The sequence below is a fragment of the Callithrix jacchus genome, chromosome 16, assembly GCF_049354715.1.
Source record: "Callithrix jacchus isolate 240 chromosome 16, calJac240_pri, whole genome shotgun sequence".
In the NCBI taxonomy this organism is placed as follows: domain Eukaryota; kingdom Metazoa; phylum Chordata; class Mammalia; order Primates; family Cebidae; genus Callithrix; species Callithrix jacchus.
Genome location: NC_133517.1, coordinates 98,624,045 through 98,637,500, shown reverse-complemented (window position 1 = coordinate 98,637,500; position 13,456 = coordinate 98,624,045). Strand labels below are relative to the sequence as shown.

General features: G+C 38.7%; 1 protein-coding gene across 3 annotated transcripts in view; it reads right to left on the bottom strand.

Annotated features, from left to right (window-relative positions):
• The window catches only part of NIPAL2 (NIPA like domain containing 2), a 101,461-nt gene that overhangs the window by 14,337 nt on the left and 73,668 nt on the right, over positions 1-13,456 (bottom strand). For all 3 annotated transcript variants that reach the window (XM_035277617.3, XM_035277619.3, XM_035277618.3), the window contains 3 exons: positions 9,905-10,001; positions 2,760-2,895; positions 471-559 (listed from right to left, as the gene is read on the bottom strand). In XM_035277617.3, the coding sequence (XP_035133508.2) occupies positions 471-559; positions 2,760-2,895; positions 9,905-10,001 (322 nt within the window). The remainder of the gene's footprint in view (positions 1-470; positions 560-2,759; positions 2,896-9,904; positions 10,002-13,456) is intronic.

Here is a 13,456-nt window from a genome sequence, read left to right as displayed (position 1 = left end):
CCTGACCAGAAGCAGATGCTGGTACCATGCTTCTGTACAGCCTGCAGAACCATGAGCCAAATAAACCTCTTTTAAAAATAAATTACCCAGTCTCAGGTATTCCTTTACAGCAACACAAAACAGACAAATACAAGGGCTGGCCATGGAAAGGCTCCAACAAGCAGAACAAAGATGAGTGTCTTGAATTTGCAAGGAAACTCATTTCAGCTCCAGTATCAGAAAACAATTTCTACTTAGAAATCTCCAGATAATGAGAGTGATCCAAAGCAGGACTGAGCTGACCCAGGAGGCAGAGAGCATTCACACAAAGTAGAGGAATCTCTCCTGGAGGATTGTCATGGGGGAAATTCAGACACCATGTGGAGGCAACACAGATCCTTACAACCTAAAGATTTCTGGATTCTCTCATTTACTCTTGGAGAAACTTCATTTATGCTTGGAATCACCTATGTATAGAAACCAAAACTCACCTGCAGTGATGGCACTGATTGTAAAGAAAATGTGATTAACTGGCACCACCGTTGTCATATTGTAGAGTTTCGTGGCTTGATTCAGGAACCTAGGGCAGAAGACACTTACTGGAGCTTTGGCTTTAAGAGACATTCAGCAATAAGTTAACAATAACTTCAAGAAACGCATGTTCTTTAGCTACAACTACAAAGGGAAAGGAAGTGCAGTGAAAGGGCATTTCCAATCAGCAGTCATAGCTTATATGCATCTGATGTATGAGATCAGATGTCAAGTTTTATGGTCTGTTTAAACCAACAACAGTAACAATGAAAAGCAATTAATCATATTCCGAGGCCACAGAAGTTTGAGTTGGAAGCGATTCAAGCTGCTGGACCAGTATCACACTGGGCCTGATTCATTAGGATAGATCCTAGAATCTGTTAAATATCATATCTGGGGAATAGTATAGCTATCCATTGACATGCCACGTGCCAAGAAAGAAGATGGAGAAGTAAAGGAATGTTTAATGTTTCAAAAACAATGCTCAGTGCTCCATCTGCAGAGCACATGTGCGAGCTCAGCTTCTCATTCTGGCCACCAATATGAATTCAGTTCCCACAACTGTGCTCTACTGCCCTGCTAGGGACTAGATTGTTTTTTTAAGCAGTGAATTGCACTATCACTGGGGTGCTTTTAAAAAGCACTAATGCTTAGGTCCTACTCTAGAGCAATTGAAAAAAGTACTTTGTGGGTAGAGTCTGGGTGTGTGTATACGTACACATATGCAGGTATATATAAATGCATGTATGTGCATGTATGCATGCATGTACATATATGTATAAAAGCCAGGTCATGCCGGGAACGGTGGCTCAAGCCTGTAATCCCAGCACTTTGGGAGGCCGAGGCGGGTGGATCACGAGATCAAGAGATCGAGACCATCCTGGTCAACACGGTGAAACCCCGTCTCTACTAAAAATACAAAAAATTATCTGGGCATGGTGGCGTGTGCCTGTAATCCCAGCTACTCAGGAGGCTGAGGCAGGAGAATTGCCTGAACCCAGGAGGCGGAGGTTGCGGTGAGCCGAGATCGCGCCATTGCACTCCAGACTGGGTAACAAGAGCGAAACTCCATCTCAAAAAAAAAAAAAAAGCCAGGTCATATACATGCATGTGTATACATATGTACAAAAACCAGGTCATTTTAATGGGCAACCAAGGCTGAGAACCACAGTTGTACAGTTGATGGGTGCAGAGATGAGACAAGGGTGACGGGATGCAGTTTACCTCCAACTGTGTCTGCCTGTCAAATTTACAAAGTATAGTATGAAGACAATGCCACTAATCCCAAAAGATACTGTGGCAGTCCCAATCAATTCAGAAGAAGAAAGAGAAAAACAAAATAGCAAAATTCAAGTATTAGAAACACAGGCTTTATAAGGAAATGGCAAACCAGTGACAAAACATCAGGTTTCTCCGGTAACTCTCCACAGACCCTGTAACAGGGCCTATCTTCAGCCCATAACAATTAGATGGTACTTCTCGCACCTACAGAAGGAACCACTCTTGTTCTGAGTTTGAGCTCTGATTTCTTATCTTGGATGGTGCTTATGCATAGCATTTGGGGTAAACAGAAAGCTTGTAGGTCAACTCAAGAAATCCCAGCAGGCAAAGGCACAATCCCAGTGTGAGATGGAGGGAAAGTGATTAGAGCCGATGGAGGTGGGGGCAGGGAAGAGCAGAAATTAAAAATGTTCCATGTCATCACTATTAGGCCCCAAGAGAAACATAAAACAATCATTTCACAATCCCATGGGTACAAAGGAAATTCTGGCCAAAGATGCAAAATTTTGGAGAAAGGATTTCCCTCCCGGCCAAACGTCTGGTTTCGTCCATCTCTGGGCAATTAGTGAGCATGAGCTAAGAAACTAAGGTGAAGGGTTCATGTGTGTCCTATATTTAGAATGAAAGCCTGGATGTGGACCTGCCCCTTTGATTTATTGCTAATGACAACCTGTGTACCATGGATATTAATTACAAGCAGAAGAGCATCAGGAAAGTATCAAAGTGCACTTAGCTGGATTAAGGCTGCGCTTTAGAACTCACAAGACATGAAGGCAACGTTTCGTAAAAACTCCTTATTAGATGCAAAGGGGCAAGCAAGGCATGTTGGCTGAGGACAAGCTGCAGGCCCTTCACCCTTAGAAATCAGTTGTAGCTCATTTTAATTATCATCTGAAGCCAATAAAGATTAATGCCCAGAGAAGCACAGGAATGTTGAAAGATTAGTGAGTATGCAGAAGCTAACTTACTTGACTTGGAAAACACAAGATGCTATCATGATGACAAACATGATATAGAAAATGGGATAAGTTAGTTGCATTTTATCCGTCACAGAAAAAGTGATCATGCCTGAGACGGCCTTTACTGAAATAACAGTCAATGAGGCTGAAAAAGAAAAAAAAAAGACACAAATAAAGAACATATTTGAGATAGAATTAACAAATAAATATCTTAAGCTTACATAGTTGTGTAGCAAATATACCAATTATGCTTTAAGAATGAACACAGCTGTGAGAGGTATAGGAAGGGATATGACATTAACCAAGCTGTGGCCTCATAGCTGGAGCTGTGCTGGATTTCAAATTTGCTTAAATCAGCTAAAGGTCTGCTGTGTGACTGTGTGTTTTTTATCTTTGGAGTAAGATGCTTCTTTTCCAGCCCTAACAGTTGAAAGAATGCTGTGGAGGTTATAATTACTAGTAGATGGGAAAGGCAAAAACAATGGAGGGAGGAGATAAGAAAAGTCAGATCGTCCATGTGACATTAATGAGAAAATAACTATTAAACTATATTGAAAATTTAAAAACCAAAGAGATGAGAAGACTGGAAAGTGAAATGCAGCTCACTTCTTGAGTTTACTTAGGGTTGTACTAAGTCATTGCTTCTCAGCCTTTTGGCTAAGATCAAGTGAGTTGTACTAAGTCTATGTATAAGCCTTTCCAGGCGATACCTGGAAGTTTCATTAAAAATATTTTTGACAATGACAATAATTGGAAGCAGGACCAGAGTCGAGTATTCATTTCTCAGGGTGACCCATACATTTAAGGTTTACATAAGCAATATCTATTTCTTTTCTATACTAAAGAGGAACCAATCCCTTATGAGAACAAACTTTTCATAGGTTCCAAACAGCAATTAAGAAAAAGTAACTTGGTAAGGTTATATCACTATGAAAGTAATAGAACATTTTCCAGCAACATCATCTTTCTGTAAGGAAGAAGAGAATGCCTTCTCTCTTATGTCCCTTGAAGTTACTGTTGCAGATAATTCCATAATTTAGCTGAAACCCACTGAAAGTTCAAAAATAATTTTTACATGAAATCAAAAAATTATAAGTCAAAGGCAATGCGAAGGAGAAATATTTCCTTTGTTGCTGTTGATCTGCTTGGTCATAATATATCTGAGTTTTCTTACTTTTATTTGAAAAGGTATATATATATCTATTTGAAATATATTTGTATATATTTAAAATAGGAAGTGGTGACCAGCCAAGAAGAGCCTCCCATAGTATCCTTATCCAAAAATTGAAATATGCTTTAACTTGAAGGGTACTAGGGCACACTTCTAAATAAGGCTTTTCTTTCAGTTAAAAATCGTAATTGACAAAGGACATCAGTAATAAATTATAAAAACAAATCCCCAATCCTCAACAAAGAGTCCCTTACAATCAGTCCTCTCTCCATCTTAAAAATGTCTTTTGACCTAACTCTTTTACCTATTTCTTACTGATTATGCCAATAGTAACATCTTAGCTAACCTAGGCATTTTAAATACCTATAGAGATCTGTGTGTCACTTGATGGTTTAAGTTTGTAGGTTAGCTCTTGAGGGACCTCAATTTCCTCCTAAACACTGACTGAAATTAGAGCACAATGTGATTATGATCTTGTGGTCTGAACAGCCAGGTTTCCCAACGGGATAATTAATGGAGGAGTTGAAGGTACTGTTCCATTAGCCTAAGAACCTTAGAATTGCGAAGGACCTTAAAGGTCATCTGATTTAACCACTATCTGATTTTATATTATACTTAAACACAAAACAAAGACAAAACTAGAATTCTCTGTTAAACTGCTAAACAAACTAACAGTTTCTATTACCAATCATATATTCAAAGCATGCACAATTGTCAACTGATTAATCACTATTTTAACTCTGTAAGTTATTTCTAGGCTGGTGTTGAGTACTTCTAAGTATTTTTGGGGGGTGGTTGATGAGGATAGGTGGAAATACAGAATTGTAATGCAGTGTTCTAACATTATACTTGAAAATAGAAAGTACTTAGGTATGCACAGAAAAAAAAAGGCTAGAAGAAACCACACCAACATATTGCCAGTGGTTATCTCTAGCACTGGGAAAATGAATTAACTTTAAATTCATGTAAAACAACCTGGAAAGGGAAACACATTCATTTAAAAATTTTGGAGAACGTGGAAAAGCCTGGAAGGGAAAATTAAAATCTCCTGTAGTTTCAGCACTCACACCAAATCATTTCTGACATTTGGACATGTTGTTATTTCCCTAAGTATGGATATGTTGCAACATGTGAATCATAAGTTGTATGCTACTTAGGAATTTATTTTCCAAGTATATGCCGCTTAGGAACCTATTTACCATTATGTATTTTGCATGCCATTAAGTATTCTGGTAAAGCATGACTTTTTTGTTTTTGTTTTTGTTTTTTTTTTGAGACAGTCTCACTCTGTTGCCCAGGCCTGAGTACAGTGGTGCGATCTTGGCTCACTGCAACCTCTGCCTCCCGGGTTCAAGCAATTCTCTGCCTCAGCCTCCGGAGTATCTGGGATTACAGGCACCCACCACCACACCCAGCTAGTATCAGCCTGGCCAAGATGATGAAACCCTGTCTCTACTAAAAATAAAGCATGACTTTTATTGGCCATAGAGTATGCTTTTGTATGAATATACAATTTATTTTGGCAGTTCCCTATTTTTGGATATTTAGATTGTATCCAATTTTTGCCATTAAAAACCGGGCTGTGATGAATATTCTTGAACACAAATCTTTGTATATCACTCTGCCTATTTCCTTAGGAAATCACCTAAAGGGGAATTCCTGTTGACAGCCACTGTGAAGGCTTGTAAAATATACTAGCAAACTGCCTTCCAGGGAGTAGCAGAAATACTCTGTCATACAGTGCTCAATTACGTAGATTTTTATATTTTTCTTTGTATCTTTCTCTATTTTCTTAATTATCAATAATTATCATATATACTTTCATAATTAGAATAACACCATTTTTTCTAAACATATGCTGAGATGTTTTTGAAATTTGGCCCTCTCAATTTCCTCTTAATTTTTCATCAATAGCTCCTTCCCAAATTTTTCCTAGGTTGCCATCAACGTTTCCTTATGAGAGCCATAAACATTTTACTTATTAATTTGTCTCTGACAACCAGAGTTGCACGGATACAGAAGGACTTCCTGTCTTTCCTGGTTTCCTGATCAGCCCAGAGGCTTTGGAATCCTTTTTTTTTTTTCTTTTTTTTTTTTTTGAGGCAGAGTTTTGCTCTTGTCGCCAGGAGTGCAACGGTATGATCTCGGTTCACTGCAACCTCAGCCTCCTAGATTCAAATGAGTCTCTTGCCTCAGCCTCCTGAGTAGCTGGAATTACAGGTGCCTGCCACACCTAGCTAATTTTTGTATTTTTAGTAGAGATGGGGTTTTACCATGTTGGCTAGGCTGGTCTCAAACTCCTGACCTTAGGAGTGATCCACCTGCTTTGGCCTCCCAAAGTGCTGGGATTATAGGCGTGAGCCACTGAGCCCTGCCTGGAGTCCTCTAAGAGTGATCACTGCCACTGGCAAAGGGGGCAGCTCACCAGAAGCCAGGTTTCTTTCTTCTGACTACCCTCACTTGCTATATTCTTTTTTTGATTCCATTTATTATCAATCACACAAGCAATATCATGACAATGAAGTAAAGAAAAAAATCCACCTATGTACTTTGCTACTTCTCACGCAGTTCCAGTTTTTGCCTCGTGTATGTTTTACTAATCACAGTGAAAGGTGGGTAAAATGTTGTGTGTTCCTTTTTCCATTTATATATCACTGTACATATCTTCCTAAGTTACAACATGACTTTCATAATCATTTTTTAAAAGCACTAATGTTCATTGTACAATATTCAAGATGAGCACACAGTCCAGAGTGAGATCTTGGTTCTTATTTCTTGCTGTAATAAGACCACTTCTGGTATTTCACCATCAACTTCTTTATTAGGGGTACATTATGAAACTTGGTGAACTATATTAATGAATTTCTTAAAGAATCCTTCTTTCATTCCCATAATTAACTATATTAATGTTTACTGTGTACTCACTGTGATCAATTCTATTTAAAGAATATATACTCTAAATAATAGACACAGTCTATGTCCTCATGTAGCTCATCTGGCCAGGAAGGAGGGGCTCATGACAACATATAAGTAGAATACGAAGTACAAATTGTTCTAAGTGTTACAAAGAAGAACCAGTTTTATTAAGACTACTTGGGCCAGGCGCAGTGGCTCATGCCTATAATCCCAGCACTTTGGGATTGTGAGACAGGAGGATCGCTTGAGCCTAGGAGTTTGACACCAGCTCTGGCAACACAAGGATACCCTGTCTCTACAAAAAAAAAAAAAAAAAAAAAAATTAGCCAGGCATGGTGCTACACATCTGTAATCCCAGCTCCTCAGGAGGCTGAGGTAGGAGGATCACTTGAGCCTGGGATTTTGAGGCTGCAATGATCTATGATTGTGCCACTACACTCCAGTCTGGGTGACAGAGCAAGGCACTGTGTATCTCAAAACAACCAAAAAACAAAATAAAGACCACTTGGTTACTGAGTATAATTTGCTCTGTGCTTTATTTGCTAATATTTTATTTGGGATTTTTGTATCAATATTTAGCAGTGACACTCATAGTGTTTTTATTCTATTTTTTTTCTATTTGGGATGTGAGTCTTAGCTGATTATGCTTTTTAAAAAGTAAAAGCTTTCTTATGTCCTTACATAGCTGCAACAACATCAGAATAATCTATTCCTTAAGGATTTGAAGATATTCCCTTTGGAACTCTTTAGGTCTGGTTCTTTTTTTAGGATACAGCTTTTCAACAACTCCTTTATTTCCTCCATAGTTATTTTCATTTAAAAACAAGCAATTTATTCAAAATTCATTTAAAAATAAGCAATTTCATTAATTTTTGCCTTTTAATTAAATGCTCTTTCTGCTTTCTTTAGCTTTATTTCAGTATTTTTCTAATTTCTTGAGTTGAGTGTTTAATTGACTTACATTTAAAGCAATTTCCTCTGAATATAGCATTAGTCATAAACTTTAGTTTTAATATTAAGTGCTTTAATAATAATTTTAAAATGCTGCTATTAAATCTTGGTTTCTACTTTGCACAGCTGCAGTTCAGGAGTAGTGTTAACATTTCCAGGTGGTAGGGTTTTACTGGTTTCTATTTTTGTTATTATTTTCTGTTTTTATTTCACTGTGATCTGAGGATGTGGTCTGTACTATTTCAACTTCCTGGAATTTATCAAGGATTTCTTCATGGCCAATTATGTGATCAACTTTTGTAAATGTTACACAGGCACTTGAAAGAAAGTTTATCCTCTGTTTTCAGGATTTAGATTATTTATTCCAATTAATTATCAGATCCTCTGTCTTTATACGGCTTTCTGTCTAATTATCTTCCATGAGTTGACAGAAGTCTCCTAATCCCCTTATATTTCTGTTAATGTAGTTTTGCATTTTCTGCAGATTTTCCATTGCATATTGGATATGATATTTTTGTGGATTGTGCTCATTTTGTCAGGATAAATCTTCTCATTTTGTCATGTAATATCTTCTGCCCTAATTTTCATTTAATAATATCATGATCTCGTGCTTTCTTTTACTTTCAACCTGAGTTACCTTGTTTTATTTATGAAAATTATTGAAAATTTATGTATGTAGCCAAAACACTTGGCAACCTGCAAGGGCCAATCAGAAAGGGTGGAGCCCTGGCACTGCTGGGAGAGCCCCTGTCTTAGTATTTATGACAGGGCTGGGGTTGAGAGGAGGAGATATTAGGAGAAAGAAGCATAGTGGCAGCTATTTTAATTACCCTTACACCTGTACTAGTGCAACTTGGCTGAATTCAATTTCAAAATCAATCTGGAAGTTTCTCTGACATCCACCTTGAGAATGTTTCTTTTTTGTTTGTTTGTTTTACTAGGTAAACTTATTCTATTTACATTTATTATCATCACTGCTATGCATTATCTTAATTCTGTTATCTTACATTCCTATTTAAAGTTGATTTGTTTTCAACATTTTCTTATACAAGGTACATTTTGTTTCTTAAGTGCGTGCTTTTGTTTTCCCTACTTGATAATTTGGAAAAAAACAAATATAATGTTCTCTTTCTCTTCTCTTGATCTACAGCATATCTAAATATAGCATAGGGTACATTTGTTTCTATAAGAAACTATCAAAAACACAAATCTTCCAGTACAAAAAAGAGAACTAGTTGATGAGATAGGAACAGGAATACCCAGCGCCTCATTAGCATGGAGGCTGGATGCTGCCCCGGGGGTATGAGCACAGCCTTCCAGGTCATGGCAAACAACACGTGATGCTTACGTCATTTGACTGGCAAAGAGGAAATAAAGGAAGAATTACAAATAAAATTTTAAAAAAGGAATTTCCTAAATGATTAGTGAGATCTCCTAGTGTTGGTATACATGAGTGTGTGTGTGTGTGTGTGTGTGTCTGTGCCTGCGTGGAGGGGTGGGGGAAAGAGAGAGAAAGAGAAGTAAAGAAAGAGACAGGGACAGAGAGACATAAAGAGACAGAAAAGGAGAAGGGAGGGAAGATATATTAAAAAATATATAGTGGGCTTATCTAAGCACTCATTTTCAACTCTAACAAGGTGTTTCTGGAAAAAGTAAAAGGATTGGTAAACAATGAATGAAAAAAATGTGGTGAAAATCATACTGCTTACATCGATGTTTCATATTAGTCACATTTTAAAGTTTTTAAAGAAAATATAAACAGTATGGGTCTTGCTAAACAATTCCTGACACGAGAGTTTCAACTGGGTTCATTAATTTCTTTTGTAAGATTTTCAATTACTTATTAACAAATATCTTAATTGTCAGGGAGCAAATAAGGTTATCAAGAAGCAGAAAATCCTAAAATGTATTTTTTAAACAATTAAATATATGTCAATTACAGTAACGGACAGGCAATGTATGCTTTTTATAATTTAGACTCAGTTTCTTTCTATAGATCAGAGCTGAAAAATACAAACAATGAGAAAGGAGTGGAATGCTCAAGTCTTTTCCTTCAAACCTCATTTATGACTCAGCGTAGCTCAATTAAGAATAAGAAAACAAAATACACCTTTACCTAGAAGTGCCACCAGGGTTAGCAGAATCACCATGTGCTTCACTCCTTTTCTTTTATAGAAATATAGGAGAATGCAGAAAATTAAGATTTCTAAAATCTAGAAATGAAGAAGAAAAGAGTAAGTTATTTTACACAAAGTCTTCAAAATGCCACACTTCTCATTTTGATTTTGCAGCAGTTCTCATATGAATGAGAGTTGAGGGTGGCTGAGATTCCTAGGGCTGACACAGGAGAGCAGTATAAGCACCTAGGCCTTCCAGACCCAAAGCTCAAACACCCCTCCCGCCAGTAATCTCCAGTCCTGACCTCCCTGGGAGTCCAGTCTCATTTCCCCAAGTATCTACAAGACATTTCCACATGCATGTTTAATAGACATGCAACGTTAATGTGAGTAACACCCACCACTCCATTCCTACCTTCCCAGCTTGTTCCTCCGGGGCCTTTGCCCTCCGGTTAGTGGCATTCCCACACTCCCTGTTGCACCCACCCTAACCCCTCCCTTTCCCCCATCCTCTCTAGATAGCTGCATTTGCTTCTAACTCATCTCTGATTTTACTCTTGCCTCTCTGTAATCCAGCCATTCCACAGCCAGAGGAATCATTTAAAAACACCATTTGGATAATGAAATATTTTATTCATAGAGAACATAGATGATGCACATCAAAGGGATTTAGAGTAATACGACAGGCACTCACAGACCCTTCACCCAACCTAAGAAACAGAATCTACTGACATCTCTGAAGCTTCTCACGTGCCCCTCTCCAGCTGCACCCGCCTCCTCCTTCAACCTCCCCAGGAAACACTACACTGAAAATGTGTTTATCATTGACTTTCTTTATAGTTTATTGCATTTTTATGTGTTCCTAAATGGTACCCAGTTTCTTTTTGCATGACTGGACTTTATACAAGTGGAATCATACTTGCTTTCACTTGTTTGCTTTTTTCCACTGTGCATTATATTTGTGACATTTGTCCAGGATGATGCACATAATAAAAATATAAACTAGACCCATTCATTCTTTGCTAAAACCTCCTGTGGTTTCCTATCACATTTAGAATAAAATCCAGACTCCCTCCTGGATCACAAAGTCCCAGGCAACTTCCTGGACTTTATTTTGTACTACTCACTCCTGGATGGTCCGCTCTACGCCAGCCTCAGTGGCAATGTTTTTAAATTCTTTTTTCCCCTAGTTCTTTGCAATCCTCAGATTGCTCCTGCCTGTGCCTTTGCATTGTTTACTCTGCCTGGAATGCTCTTTCACTGATCTTTACACAATGGCTCCTCCTCCTCACTCAGCTCACAGGTCAAATGCCAACTCTCTGAGAGTTCACCAGCTCTTCCTATCTGACAGAGCCACCCATTATTCTGACACACCCCCAGCTTCAGGTCGCTGTGGAGCATTTTGCCATCATCACTTCTCGTTCATCTGTTTATGTGTTTCTGGTCTGTCTTCCCTACTAGAATGCCAGCCCTAGAACAGGAATCTTACCCACTCTTTTTACCACCCAATCTCTGGTGCCTGGCACGCAGTTGGTCATTCAGTGAGTACTGATGGAAGTAATGAGTAAATCACACCTCAAATTTATTACAAATAACTTGCCAAAAAAAGACCTAATGTCTAATAAATTGACTGTTCAATAAATATTAATTGACTGCAAGTCTAAAATTTTCCTATCCTTTAGAACTCTAGTGTAATTTTGAGTTTTCAGTTTTATCTTTGTTTTAACATCTTTTTTTGAGATGGAGTCTTGCTCTGTTGCCCAGGCTAGAGTGCAATAGTGCGACCTCGGCTCACTGCAGCCCCTGCCTCCCAGGTTCAGGTGATTCTCCTGCCTCAGCCTCCTAGGTAGCTGGGATTACAGGTGCCTGCCACCACGCCTGACTAATTTTTGTATTTTTAGTAGAGACGGGGTTTCGCCATGTTGGCCAGGTTGGTCTTGAACTCCTGACCTCAAGTGATCCACCCACCTCAGCCTCCCAAAGTGCTGGGATTATAGGCATAAGCCACCACACCCAGCCCAAGCTATTATTTTTTAAGAGATGGTATCCTTGGACTGAATTTGTAAGTACGAATGTACATTTTTCTAACAGCAGACAGTACCATCACTAATTTTGTTTCTTTTTTTAACCACAGGGGTTAGGGACTTCACTATTTCCAGGAATGCATTCTACTTACAACATCCTCTCTAAATCAACTTAAATTTGTTTCCATTCAAGGTTTGCTTGTGGGTTTGTTTTTTCCTCTAATCCTCTGTGGGCATGGGAAACAGCAGGCCCTTCCTCATTTAAAAATCTTTTCATCTAATATGGAAGATGAAATCATCCCTTTGTCTTTTCTTCTTCTGGCAAATTAAACCAATTATTTTAACTTTCTTTTTGGGACTTATTTGCCAGACCTTTAATTTAAGTGAGTAGTGCTACAAAAGCTATTAAACTCCTCTCTCTTTGCCTTCCCGAAAACGGCCATCAAAACATTGAGTGTCCTAATTTCTGTGCAGCTCACCAATTGTTAACAGAAATATCCCTCTGGTTTCGATCTCCCCTCAACCACAGGCTTCCATTTCTCACATGAGAATTACAGACAACTCACAGCAGCATTTGGGCCACTGTATTTGTTGCTGGAGAAAAGAAAGCTCTTCCTGCGTGAACACACAGAGCCTGTTAGGTAAATCGATGATCATGCCGATTATTAATTTTTGCAGGCATTTGTTATCGGTTCTAGAAACCATGAGTGACTTTTTTTGTGTGTGGGCAAATTCCATCTCTGTGGCTTCAGATTAATAAAACATGAGTTCCTATTTTTCACAGAATAACTATAGTTGCCCTGGTTCTGCCTGTGGCAAGAAGTCGCACAGCTCCCGGTAATAAAATATTAAAGCAGTATGAGTGAATGTTAATTTGTTTCTAGCAACATTTTTTTTCCTCGTCCCTGAAAACATCAGTATTAAAGAAGCCGTGATGTCTGCAGGTTGCGGTGCCCCAGGAAGAGGCTGCAGGATTGATTGCCATCTCACAGGTTATAAAGAGTAACAGCACTTGCTGTGCGTCTCCCACATCCTGTGCACTGTTGTCAGGGCTTTCTGTGTACAAGTTCATTGAATCCTCACAACCACTTAGGAGGTAGGTGCTATCGTCAGTTTACAGGTGAGGAAACTGAGGCTCAGAGGGGCTAAATGATACAGCTCTGATAGGCAGCATAATGGCCCCTCATAGAAGTCCCTGGTCTAATCTCTGGAAGCTGTGAAGATGTTACTTTACATGGCAAAGGGGTTCTGCATTAGGTTGGTGCAAAAGTAATTACAATTTTCCCCATTAAAAGGAATGAAAAGCCACAATTACTTTTGCATCAACCTAATTCAAAGGGTACTGGCAGCTGAAGGGGTGTGTGGCAAAAGAGATAGACAAAATTTCAGCACTGGATGCCCCACTGCTGGTACCAATATCTGAGCCTGATTTTACCTCATTTTTCCTCACCAAGTTCTTAAATGCATAGCCTATGGCCACAGCATATGGCTTCTCTGTCCACAAGAAATGAGCTCTGCAAAGGTTCT